We start from the raw sequence: 12,042 nt of genomic DNA, 5'->3' as shown, positions 1-12,042 counted from the left end.
AGAGAGCTCACGTGCCACAGCTACAGAGCCCGTGTGCTCTGGAGCCCATATGCCACAACTACAGAGAAGTCCGCATGCCACAACGAAGAGCCCGTGCCCTGCAACGAAAGATCCCTCATGCTGCAACTAAGACCCAACGCAGCCAAAAATAAATAATTTTTTTTAAGTTTTTGAGTTTTTTTAAGTTTAGAATGTTGGGGAAAAGAATCTTCTTGGTATGCCATGCGCTTCCTGTAGTGTTTGATTAGCAGGTAAGTCGATGCTGGCAGGTGGTCCCTTCCGGAGTGAAGATTCGTCAGGGCCCAGCGGTGCTAGCCCAGCTGATACCACCAGTGTAAACGTATATTCTCCCCTTATAAGCAGCAAGTAATTTGGGGGTAACTCTCTGTCACTCTGGGAATGGCCATTGCCTCGTTGGCCATTCTCCTGGTATTGATAGTTTCCTCCTAAGTTGAGGATTGTTGCCTGAACCCATTATTTCATTAAGGGTTACAAAATGGTGATTTTTCTAATCCTAGCATTGCTTCTATATCAGCTATAAATCTGTAAAGAAGAGCTTTCCCTCATCAACTTGAGCTGATAACCCTGAAATAGGGTTCTTGCAGGAAAGACAGATAATGGTGAATTATTTCCTTTAATTACCAGTTTTCAGGGTAAAATATTGGTGCGGTAGCCACCTCCGATACATGGCGGCAAATGAGGGTTTCTATTTTTTTTCTTTTTTGTGGGTGTCACTATGAATCATGAGTTTTTAAATATTCACTTTGTTCAATCAGTTAAGTTACTGTTTTGTCGCTCACATGGTCTCATCTTAGGCTTGCAAGCTGGCCCCTGAGCCCCTTGACGTGACCCTCTGTCTTGGATAGCTGTCCTGCTTTCTTATGACAAGATGTTCCAGGCTCATCTTCTACATTCCCTTCCTCAGACCTGAATCAGCCATTTCTCTGTGGAGTCTTGGTGCCTTTAGGGGGAATGCTGTTTAGGGACCAAAATCTGGGCACTGGAAGGAACACTTTAAAAATTCAAAATTCCCGCCATGGAAAAGAGTCTGGCAGTTTCTTAAAAGTTAGGCATAGAGTCGCCATACGACCCAGCACTCCCACTCCTAGGTAGATATACCCAAGAGAAATGAAAACAGCCCACAAAAAAAACTTGCACACCAATGTTCACAGCAGCATTTTCCACAATAGCTAAAAGGTGGAAACAACCCAAATGTCCATCAACAGATGAACGGATAAACACAATGTGGTATATACATATAATGAACATTATTCAGCCATAAAAAGGAATGAAGTACAGCTACACACTATAACATGGATGAACCTTGAAAACATGATGCTGAATGAAAGAACCCAGACACAAAAGGACACAGATTGTGTGGTTCCATTTATCTGGAGTGTCCAGAATAGGCAAATCCATAGAGACAGAAAGTAGATTAGTGGTTGCCTACGCCTGGGGGTTTGGGATGAAAAGAAAGGTGACTGCTAAGGGGTATGAGATTTCTTTTGCGATGATGAAAACATTTTAAAACTTATTGTGGTGATAGTTGCACAGCTCTGTGAATGTACTAAAAGCCATTGAATATACACTTCACACTCATTAAATAGGTGTTGAATGTGTGAAGGTCAGTTGTCTTGGAGCCATCAGGAGAATGTTTCTCGGGCCTGCACTCAGAATAGCAGTGGGGTTGGTTTGTCTTTTGGAGGCAGTAACTGACAGTGTTTCCTTGCCTTGGCTGCCGGGAAGCTCACTTTGCAGCTCCCCTCCAGGAAAAGCATGCATTACGGGTCTGAGCCTTAACCCAAGCGTTGTCATTTTCCCTTTCCTTCACTACTTCACTTTTCTTGATTAATCTTGTTACACTCTACATAACTTTGCAAGTTGCTGCAAATCCTTTTCTGGAGCAAGGCAGAGTGTGAATTAATTGACTAAAGTCTCTTTTCTTTGGCTGTTCACAGCTGGTTCCCAGTGATTTGGACGATCTGAAGAAAGACATGGATGAGGTCTGGAAAGTAGTCAGGAAGCTGCTGATTGAAGGCTTCTGGTTTGACCCCAACAGTGCTGCCGGCTTTAGGAAGTGAGCCTCTCCCGGATAGGGGTGCAGCTCCCAGAGGCTAGGAGTCTCTCTTTCCAGAGAGGAAACAAGAGGGGTATCCCAGTGGATTCTGAACTCTGGGAGGAAGGATTTCAGACCTGTGGACCCAGAGAGAGGGGGCGGGGCTTCCCAGCTGCTGGGTTGGGCGATGGGGCTGCGAGCACCCAGGGGCTCAGAGGTGGGCAGGCCTGCCCTTGAGTGCAGAGGGGGCTCCAGGTGCTCATGTGAAGAAACCTAGGCTCAGAGAGGGAAGGGGCTCCCCAGAGGGAGCCTGGGCAGATCTGGGACTAGAGCCAGGCCCCCACCCACTCCAGACTGAGCCCCAGGCAGAGGGACTTGATGTTCCTGGGGGTGCTCCTGTCCTCAGATCACCCCTCATGCTCCCAAATGTCCACTGTGAAGAGTAGCTTTCCCTGGTTTTAAAGACCTCCTTTGTGTTTGGGGCAAGGAGAGAAACTAAACACACTTTTACGCCTGCTGCTGCCCCAAGTGGCCGCACATGGGGGTCAGCAGGGGCCAGTAGAGCTGAGCTGAGCGCAGGGGCTGGGCCAGTGGGAGTAAGATGTGGGGGAAGCCCTGGCCCTGAGGCACAGATGGACCTGCAGCTTCCGCCGCAAGCACTGCCTGGGACAGGCGTGGCCTCGTAGGGCCTGGTTTGGCGCAGCAGCTGACGGAGCTGGGTGTCTTCCAGGAAACTGTTTGAGCGGGTGAAATCTATCTCCGGCCACCGGCCCGTGAACATGATGACCTGCCCGTGAGTACCGCCGGGGATCATCTGTGACGTGTACATCCGTGTACACCGTTCTATACACATCATTTCATTAGCCTCCGACCTGGGCAAGGTGCTAGCATCCCTCCCTTCACCAGCCCTGTCTGGTGCCCGCTGTGTCCAGGGGCAGGGTCAACTCCAAGAGGAAAAGGATGAAAGGAAACTCTGGGGAAAAGCTGAACTTTGTGGGACTTCCTTGCACATATTTTTATAGTCTAATACTTTTGTTTATTTATCAAGGTGAAATTCACTTATAAAATCAACCATTTTAAAGTGAACAGTTCAGTGGGATTTAGTGCACATTCACCTCTAATTCAAAAATATTTCCATCTCCCCCAGGAAATCCTGACCCGTCAGCACTTACTCCCATTCCCCTCCCCCAGCCCCTGATAACCACCAATCTACTCACTCTCTCTACGGATCGGCCTGTTCTAGACGTTTTGTATAAATGGAATCATACAGTATGTGGCCTTGTGTGTCTGGCTTCTTTCACTGAGCATGATGTTTTCAAGGTTCATTTGCATTGTAGCCTGTGTCAGTGATTCATTCCATTTTATGGCTGAATAATATCCCACTGTGTGGACACACCTAGGATCTTGCAGTGCCCATGGCCTCTGCGCTGCTAGGCTGTTCCTGGTGACCCGTGAAGCTCACCACCCCACACCTGGCCATGTTGGGAGATAGAGCCAGAATTTTTCTTTCAAAATCGCAGCATTATTTATAATATTTTTATTGAAGTGTAGTTGATTTACAATGTTGTGTTAGTTTCAGGTGTACAGCAAGGTGATTCAGAGATAGATATAGATATATAGATATATAGATATATGTATATATATATACACACACACACACACACACACACACACACTTTTTCAGATTATTTTCCCTTATAGGTTATTACAAGTTATTGAGTAGAGTTCCCTGTGCTATACAGTAGGTCCTTGTTGGTTATCTGTTTTATATATAGTGGTGTGTATATGTTAATCCCAAACTCCTAATTTATCCCTGCCTGCCCCATATTTTTTTTTTCAAAAGAAGAGGAAAGGAAACAACCTGAAGTGGTGAGTGAGTCACGGTACGTTCACATCAGCCAGTAAGGCAAGTCGTAGAGGAAGGCCTTACGTAGAACCTTCTGAGATGTGGGGGGGTATGTTCCATAGCTGTGCTGTCCAGTGAAGTAGCCACTGGCCACATTTTACTGTGGAGCACTTGAAAGATGGCTAATGAGATAGAGAAACTGAATTTTTAATTTTATTTAAATTTAGTTAATATGGGGAATTCCCTGGTGGTCCATTGGTTAGTACTGTGTGCTTCCACTGCAGGGGGCACGGGTTCTATTCCTGGTTGGGGAACTAAGATCCCACATGCCACACGGCGTGGCCAAAAATAAATAAATAAATTAATTAAAATTTAAAATAAATTTAGTTAATTTAAATAGCCACATGTGGCCAGTGGCTGCCATATTGGATGGCACAGTCACAAAAGAATGTTTAATGACCTGGAAAAACGTTTGCAGTAACTTAAATGAGAAAAACAAGTAGGATGTGTGTTACGATCCTATTTTTGTTAAAAAAAAAACAAACATGGAAAAATACTGGAAGGACACATATCAAAATATTTGATTACAGTGGTTACAGTGATTTCTTTGTGTTTTTCTATACTTTCTAAAATGCTGACAATATGCATGACTTTAAATTTTTATTGAGGCTTAACATGCATACAGTAAAGTATGTAAACGTTTGTTTTACAACTTGATGGGTTTTAACATGTGTACACACCTTGGTAACCACCACTCAGATCAAGAAGTAGAACAGTTCCAGCTCCTCAGAAGGCTGATGTTTTTACTATTTTTATTTCTTGTACTGAGGTCAGATACACATAATATAAATTAACCATTTTAAAGTTAACAGTTCAGGGGCATTTAGTACATTGACAATATTGTGCCGCCACCACCTCGGACAATCTACTGCCAGAACCTTTCCACCCACCGGAAGGAAACCCCGTGCCCATAAGCAATCATTCCCCATCCCCCTCCACCCACCCCTGCCAACCTCCAACCTGCATCCCACTTCTAGGACTCACCTGTTCGGGGGTTTTCCTTTTATTATCAGAACAGCTGTTCTTTATGATTTATGAAGAGGGTGGTGGCCCCATGCTGTGGATCTTTCTAGAGGGAAGGCTGTGTTTGAGGGCGAGCTTCCTGGAAGAGGTGGAAGCTGGGCCCTCTGCTGGCCACGTGCGCCTCCCACTTAGCTCTTGTCCTCCACAGGCAACTCATCACCATCCACAGTGCCCGCCTGCTGTCGCGGCTGCGGCCGGCCAGCTCCAACAGCTACGAGTACCTGCAGCGGCAACAGGTGAGGTGAGCAGGTGGGGGTCCAGGCGCCAACAGAGACGCAAACTCCAGTTCCAAGATGCAAAAGCTGCCTGGGGCACTGTAGCCGTCTGCAGGGTAGCCGTCCTGGGTGGTGGGGCTGCAGACGGGCACGTGAGGTGCTCATGGGGAGAGGAACGGACAGGTTATTGGGCATCTGTCATGGGCCAAGAACTGTTAAGGGAGGGAGCTCACACCCCCCATTTAAAGCTCACACCCCCCTGTGAGCTAGGGTTGATGGGCCTGCTTCCCGCTGGAAGAAGTGACTCATGACCCTGGGTCCTCTGTGGGGCTTGCTGCGGCCGGGCAGGCACTGTGCCAACCTCTGTGACAGACCTGACCTCGTTGAATCCTTACACATTATCTCTGAGGTCATTCTGCTATCATCCCATTTCACAGTTGAAACCGAGGCTCAAAGAGCTTGAGCAACCCACCTGAGGTCTCACAGTTAGTGAGTGGCGGGCTCTGGCACCTAAACCTGCAGGTTTCCTCTGCCCACGGCTAGCTCCCTGGGCCCCAGCCCTGCCCCTCATCCCCGGACACCCCACAGCTTCATGGGTGCTTCTGGCTCCCAGGCCCCCAGGCCCGAGGGTACGTCTGGCCAGGTGGGGAGTGATGGCTGAATAGCAGCCACAGCCACATGAAGGGGAGGGACATGGGGGCCTGTGCCCGGTGCCCCCACCCTCACTCGCCTGACTCCCTCTTGGGATGAGAGGTTAAGAGGGACTTCCCTGGCGGTCCAGTGGTTAAGACTCTGCGCTTCCACTGCAGGGGGCGCCGGTTTGATCCCTGGTCAGGGAACTAAGATCCCACATGCCACACAGTGCGGCCAAAAAAAAAAAAAGAGGTTAAGAGCCTGCATTTGGCAAGCCAGACCAGGGCTCCAGGTCTGGGAGAACATGGGTCTCAATTGCCCTCTGCCCCGACGGTGCCTGTCTGTATCCACACACCAGGCCCCAGGCCTGCCCGGCTGCATTACCCAAGCTGAAGCTGGAAGAAATTCCAGTCTTCCCTCGCTACTGGCCAGGGCCTCGGACCCAACCTGAGGCTCCTCTGGGGCGGAGGGGTCTCCAGGTGGCTGCTGACCCCCCTGCCCTGCCCCGGGGAACAGCAGCAGCTGCAGAAGCTCCAGAACCTTGCAGCCCTGGAGGGGAGCCTGGACTCGCTGGGCTCCCAGCAGGACTGGGGTGATGGCCCCGGAAATGATGCCAACCTTGATTTCAAATCATGTAACTTGTCGACAATCTACCCCTACAGGGACCCTGAGTTGTTGGACTATGATTCCATGAGTCAGGCTGCAGCCCCTGGCGGTGGACAACCCTGGGATAAGCCAGGCCCTGCTGTCTCTGTGAACACTCCCTTACCCGGGGCCCCGGGCTGCCCAACAGGCCGAGGTGGACATCCTGGGAGTGGACGGGATCCTGTACAAGGGCCGAATGAACAGCAAGGACAGGGCGCGGCCTCTGACCGACACAGAGAAGGAGCTGGCAGGTGAGGAGCATCAGGCCTTCCTGGGCACCCCTGACCCGTGCCTTGCCTTTGCTGGGCATTGTGAGGCCCAGTGTGATGCAGGTGGGGCCCAGAGCCAGCAACATCCGAGACTGGGGGTTCCTCACACAGCCACTCGCAAACACGGGATCCTGCTGTATGCCAGGTACTGTACTGGGACAGCTTGTGACAAGGGATGCTGGGGAGGGGTACTGGATGGCCTCCCCAAAGAATAATGCTGGGTGGTGATGGGAGAGTTGTGACAAGGGACACTGGTTCAAGGAGGAGGTCCTAGACTGCTGTCCTGAGGCCTCTGAAAAGGGAATAAGGCTTAGCTGGATAAAGGGATCAGGTGGGAGGAGAGTGATCTGGGGGAAGGGAATAGCAGTGCAAAGGCCCTGTGGTGGGTGGAAGGCAGGCACACTTAGGAACTCGGGAATGTGAGTCTCCCTGGAGTGGGAAGATCGGGCTGGGGTTGAGCATGATGAGGAGGACGCCAGGACAGACTGGAGGCCTGTGTCCTAATTGTCACGGGTTGGGGAGGGTTGGGCCAGAGGGAGACATGGAATGAATTGCTCTGGTTACTGCAGTGTCGAGGCCCTGGCTCCAGCTGGCTCCGACCAGGGACCCTGGGACTCAGCTCCTGCACTGGGCCAGCAATACCTTCTCTGCCTGCCCCTGTGAGGTTACCCTGCTCTGGGAAGAGGGGTTCCACACACTGCCCTACTGGGGCTGGTCCAGGAGCCACAAAGTGGTCAGCAGGTTAAATTCCGCCCATGGTGTCCCTCCTCACCCCACTTTGCCTCCATTGACTTGAGAACAACCACCAGACCCCTAAGCAAAGGAAAGGGTACTCTTTTCCTGGGTGTGCTGGACAGAGAGGACAGCACCCTGCTTTAGTGTCCCGGGGCTGCAACAAATGACCACCAATTGGGCGGCTTAAGACAATAGAAATTAACTCTCACAGTACAGGAGGCCAGAAATCCAAAATCAAGGTGTTGGCAGAGCCGTGCTCCCTCTGAAGGCCCTAGTGGAGGATCCTTTCTGCCTCTTCCAACTTCTGGGAGCTCCAGGCATTTCTGGGTTTGTGGCTGCATCACCCCCGTCTCTGCCTCCTTCTTCGTGTGGCTTCTCCCTGTGTCTTCTTCTCGTCTGTCTCTTAACTCAGATGCCCTCATCTGGAGATCCTTCACTTAATTACATCTGCAGAGACCTTTTCTTTAAACAAGGTCACATTCACAGGTTCCAGGGGGACACATCTTTTGGGCAGCTGCCATTCAACCCACTACAGGCCCCTGCCCTGGTCCAGGGAGCAGGTCACCATCTTGAACCCTGCATTCCCCCTGGGGCACAGATGTGGCCCTTACAGTGTTAATGGCTCCACCTGGACGATGCCCCCGGACGCAGATGCTGTCGAGAAGAAACTCAGGCTGGGCCCCTGGGATCACCAGGCAGGATAACAGCAATGGTGGCCAATATTTAATGAGCTCAACTTCTTGCCAGGTCCTGCACTGCCTCCTCTCACCCTGCACCAGCTGGTGAGGCATTACACAAATGAGCGGGTGAGGGTCTCTTGCCAGGAGCCCACCCTTGGTGGAGGGGTCAGGGTCATCTACAGACCCGCCCTTCGTCTCCAGTCATCCATCGGATGGCATCCCCACCCAGCTCCCCAGGGCTGTCATCAAGAGCGAGGGGCTCTTCTCCCCAGGGCTTGTTTGTTCTCCAGACCCATGCAGCAAAGCAGGAGTGGATCAGGATGCCTCAATTGCTTTATCCTCCTTGGGGGCCACAAAGTCTAACTAGAAATTGGAATCAATTCGAAACCCACCTGTGGCTGGATCTTTTGACCAGTTTGTCTTATTGCACATTTTTTTACTCAAAAGAAAATTCTAATCCAAAACACACTCAATATCTAAACCTAAACTAGCTGATGTGAGCCCCCCTCCCAGGTCCAGCCTGATCCCAGATGCATCCATCCATCCTTTGCCCACAGGGCCATCAAGGGCCATCCAGCCAGCCTGTGCCCTCCTGATGCCTGCGCAGTGGTCAGGATCTCAGGCCGGGCAGAGGAACGCTTGAGCCCTAGTAAGCAGTGCCCCCAGCATGAGGCTGGACTTCCAGAGAGGTCTCAGTGGAAGGGGGGCTAAGTACAGGCAGGGCTCAGGTAGGCAGAGGCAGCAGGGGAGCAGATGGAGGGGGAGATGCCTCACCAGCCTCACCGTCCTCACCAGCATTGAGTGAATGGTCTCAAACCTGCTCCTGACCAGGCCCCTCCCCGCTCAGAACCCGGCAGGGTGAGTGTCCTATGGCTGCTGTAACATTACCACAAACAGGGGCTTAAAACTATCCAAGTTTGTTTTATCTTAGTTCTGGAGATTAGATCAGAAGTGAATCTTACAGGGCTAAGATCGAGGTGTCTGCAGGGCTGGTTCCTTCTGAGGCTCAAGGGGAGACTCCGTGTCCTTCCAGAGGCCTCCCACATTCCTTGGCTCGTGGCCCCTTCTGCCATCTTCCAAGTGCATCTCTCTGACCTCAGTGTCTGTCCTCACATCTCCTTCTCTGACTCTGACCCTCTGGCCTCCCCTCATAAGAATCTTATAATTACATTGGACCCATCCAGTTAATCCAAGATCATTTCCCCATCTCAAGATCCTTAACTTGATAACATTTACAAAGCCCCCTCTGCCATGTAAGGTGACATAGTCACAGGTTCTGGGGATTAGGACAGGGATGTCTTGGGGTGCATTGTCCCCAGAGTCCGATCTCCTTGGCTGGTCTGCAGGGCCCCTTGGCCACTCCCCGCCCCAGCCTCGTCTGCTCCCTGCCTCCAGCCTCCCAGAACTGCTTGCTTGGGCTTCCCTGGTGGCGCAGTGGTTGAGAGTCCGCCTGCCGATGCAGGGGACACGGGTTCGTGCCCCGGTCTGGGAAGATCCCACATGCCGTGGAGCGGCTGGGCCCGTGAGCCATGGCCGCTGAGCCTGCGCGTCCGGAGTCTGTGTTCTGCAACGGGAGAGGCCACAACAGTGAGAGGCCCGTGTACCACAAAAACAAAAAACAAAACAAAACAAAACTGCTTGCTTGCTCTCTCAACGATCCAGGCTGTTACCCCCGTCTGAGCCCCTGCATGTGCCATGAGTTCTGCCTGGAATCCCTGAGGAACATTTCTCATCTGCCAGGGCTCAAATGTCCCCTCCCGTCGGGAACCTCCCAGCTGCTTGGCTTTTGGCTCTTGCAGAGGTGGGAAAGCCGTGGAGGAGATCGTGGGAGAAGCAGATATTGGGGTCAGGTGGCAAGTTCCGGTTTGGGCCTCTGCATCCAAGGTGTCTGTGGGCCTTCAGGGAGAGTGCAGGCTCAGAGCTGGGTTCCCAGGCCTCAATGGGTCTTGGTTCTGTATCTGTATCCCAGGCTCATGTGCTTCACCTTGGAGGGAAGCAGTATGACCGTCTCACTGGTTGGCTGGTTGGCAGGTCCTACCTCTGGCGCGGGTTCAATCCCTGGTCGGGGAACTAAGATCCCACAAGCCGTGCAGTGTGGCCAAAAAAAAAAAAAGATGAAACATGGAAATAAGGGAGAGAATGACTGGGGTCGGGAGGTTGTCCCTGTGGAGCATGTGGTCTGAAGGACTCTCTGAAAATGAAGGTCAGGAGACAGCCAGGGAAGGACACAGTCGTCCAAGCAGAAGGAACAGTCGGGGTCCTGCAAGGGAAGGAGCTTCGTGCCCCTGTAATTCGTCCCAGGTGGGAGGCCTGGCCCATCCCCTCCAGACTTGGTGCCCTGCTCAGCCGTCTGCTACCCCCCAACACCACCACCACCCCCGTCCTTCCTGCATATTCGCTCTCATGGCCTCTTTTCCCTGCACGTTCCCACCTCGTACAGCGGTCTCTGGTCCGGATGGCCGGTCATGGTGACTCTTGGCTGGACGGGGAGAGGGGGACGCCTTGGGTTCAAAAGTGAAGGTTGGAGCCAGACTCCAAAGGCCACATATTGTGTGACCCCCCCCCCCCGCCATGATGTGTCCAGAACAGGCAAATTACGGAGACAGAAAACGGATTAGCGGTTGCTGGGTGCTCGGGGGAGGGGTGAATGGGGGTGTGTGTGACTGCCTCATGGGTACAGGTTTCTTTTGGGCGTGATGAAGTATTCTGGAACCAGATGGAGACGGCAGTTGCAAAGCCTTGTGAATACACTTAATGCCACTGAATTGTTCACTTTGAATGGTTAATTTTATGTGAAGTTTACCTCAGAAAAATGTGCATGCACAGAAGATGAAGGCCAGGAAGGTGGGGTGGGGCACTGTGGTGGCCTGGTCCTGGTGGGAACAGCTGAAGAACTGTCAGGCTGGCCAGCACGTCACCTGTATCTTTTCATGCTAAAATAATGTCTCTCTCCTCCTTGGCCTTGAGTTACTTTCAAAAAGCCTTTTTCTGACATCTCAGCTTTTAGAAGCGCTAGACTTACGAAGGTGGGGAGGGAGGAAGGGTCTTCCTTGCATGACTGGGTGGGGATTGGGTATGTGAAGAGGCGGCAGCGGGTAGTGGGGCGGGGGGCAGCAGGGCAGGTCCTACCAGAGCGAAAGGGCCTCCAGGGTGGGGCAGAGCCCTGGAAGCGCCCCCCACCAGCTCCTGTCTCTTCCCCTTTCTTTTCCACCAAGCTGTTAAGGTTCCGCATCCCCCAGCTCGAAGCCCATATGAGGGTGCGCGCCTGAGTGCCTTATTCGGTGCCATCTACCCCTGTGAGTACCTGCCCCCCAACTCCCTGGCCCAGCTGGGATTCTTGCAGGGTCTCTGGGCCCCCCAGTCCCAGCCTGGGGCTCTCCTACCCCACCTCATCCATATCTCACCTGCCCTGCCCAGACCTGGGCCAGAGAAGATCCCTCGAGTGGCCCCCACCTGGCACCCAGCACCCTGGCCAGGGCCTCCAGCCATCCTGGGCTCCACCTTTACCCTTCAGCCAGGTTTCCTGGCCCAGAAGCCATCCCTGGGGTCCAAGCCAGGTGTCTGTGCCCTGGGGTCCAGCCGGCTGCAGAGCTGGGATGAGGGAGCCTGTTCATTCCCTCGGGCCTCTCTGCTGAGGGCCCGTGAGCCAAGCTGGGGGCAACTGAGCTCATGACTCCTCTGGTCACATCACCACGTACCAGGCATCTGAGAGCACTTTACAGCATACAAAGCACTTCCTCCCTTCTCATCTCACCCAGTCCTTATCCCGTTAACCAGGATGCTGAGGTGAGCACAGCTAGCCCATTTTAAAGTGGGGGAGCTGAGGCGCACGACCGTGAACTGGGGAATGCAAGAGCTGGGCCAAAGTCCATATCCTGGA

At 52.4% G+C, this 12,042-nt stretch overlaps 1 protein-coding gene across 1 annotated transcript in view; it reads left to right on the top strand.

Annotated features, from left to right (window-relative positions):
• C15H16orf96 (chromosome 15 C16orf96 homolog) overlaps window positions 1-12,042 on the top strand; it is a 43,320-nt gene that overhangs the window by 29,541 nt on the left and 1,737 nt on the right. Inside the window, 6 exon segments of the mRNA XM_067705239.1 lie at window positions 1,959-2,077; window positions 2,787-2,849; window positions 5,134-5,230; window positions 6,350-6,532; window positions 6,627-6,729; window positions 11,378-11,819. Of these exon segments, the coding sequence (XP_067561340.1) occupies window positions 1,959-2,077; window positions 2,787-2,849; window positions 5,134-5,230; window positions 6,350-6,532; window positions 6,627-6,729; window positions 11,378-11,819 (1,007 nt within the window).

This window comes from Pseudorca crassidens, chromosome 15, assembly GCF_039906515.1.
Source record: "Pseudorca crassidens isolate mPseCra1 chromosome 15, mPseCra1.hap1, whole genome shotgun sequence".
NCBI classification, from domain to species: domain Eukaryota; kingdom Metazoa; phylum Chordata; class Mammalia; order Artiodactyla; family Delphinidae; genus Pseudorca; species Pseudorca crassidens.
The sequence above is the reverse complement of the archived record's forward strand: the minus strand, read 5'-3'. Positions and strand labels throughout refer to the sequence as shown.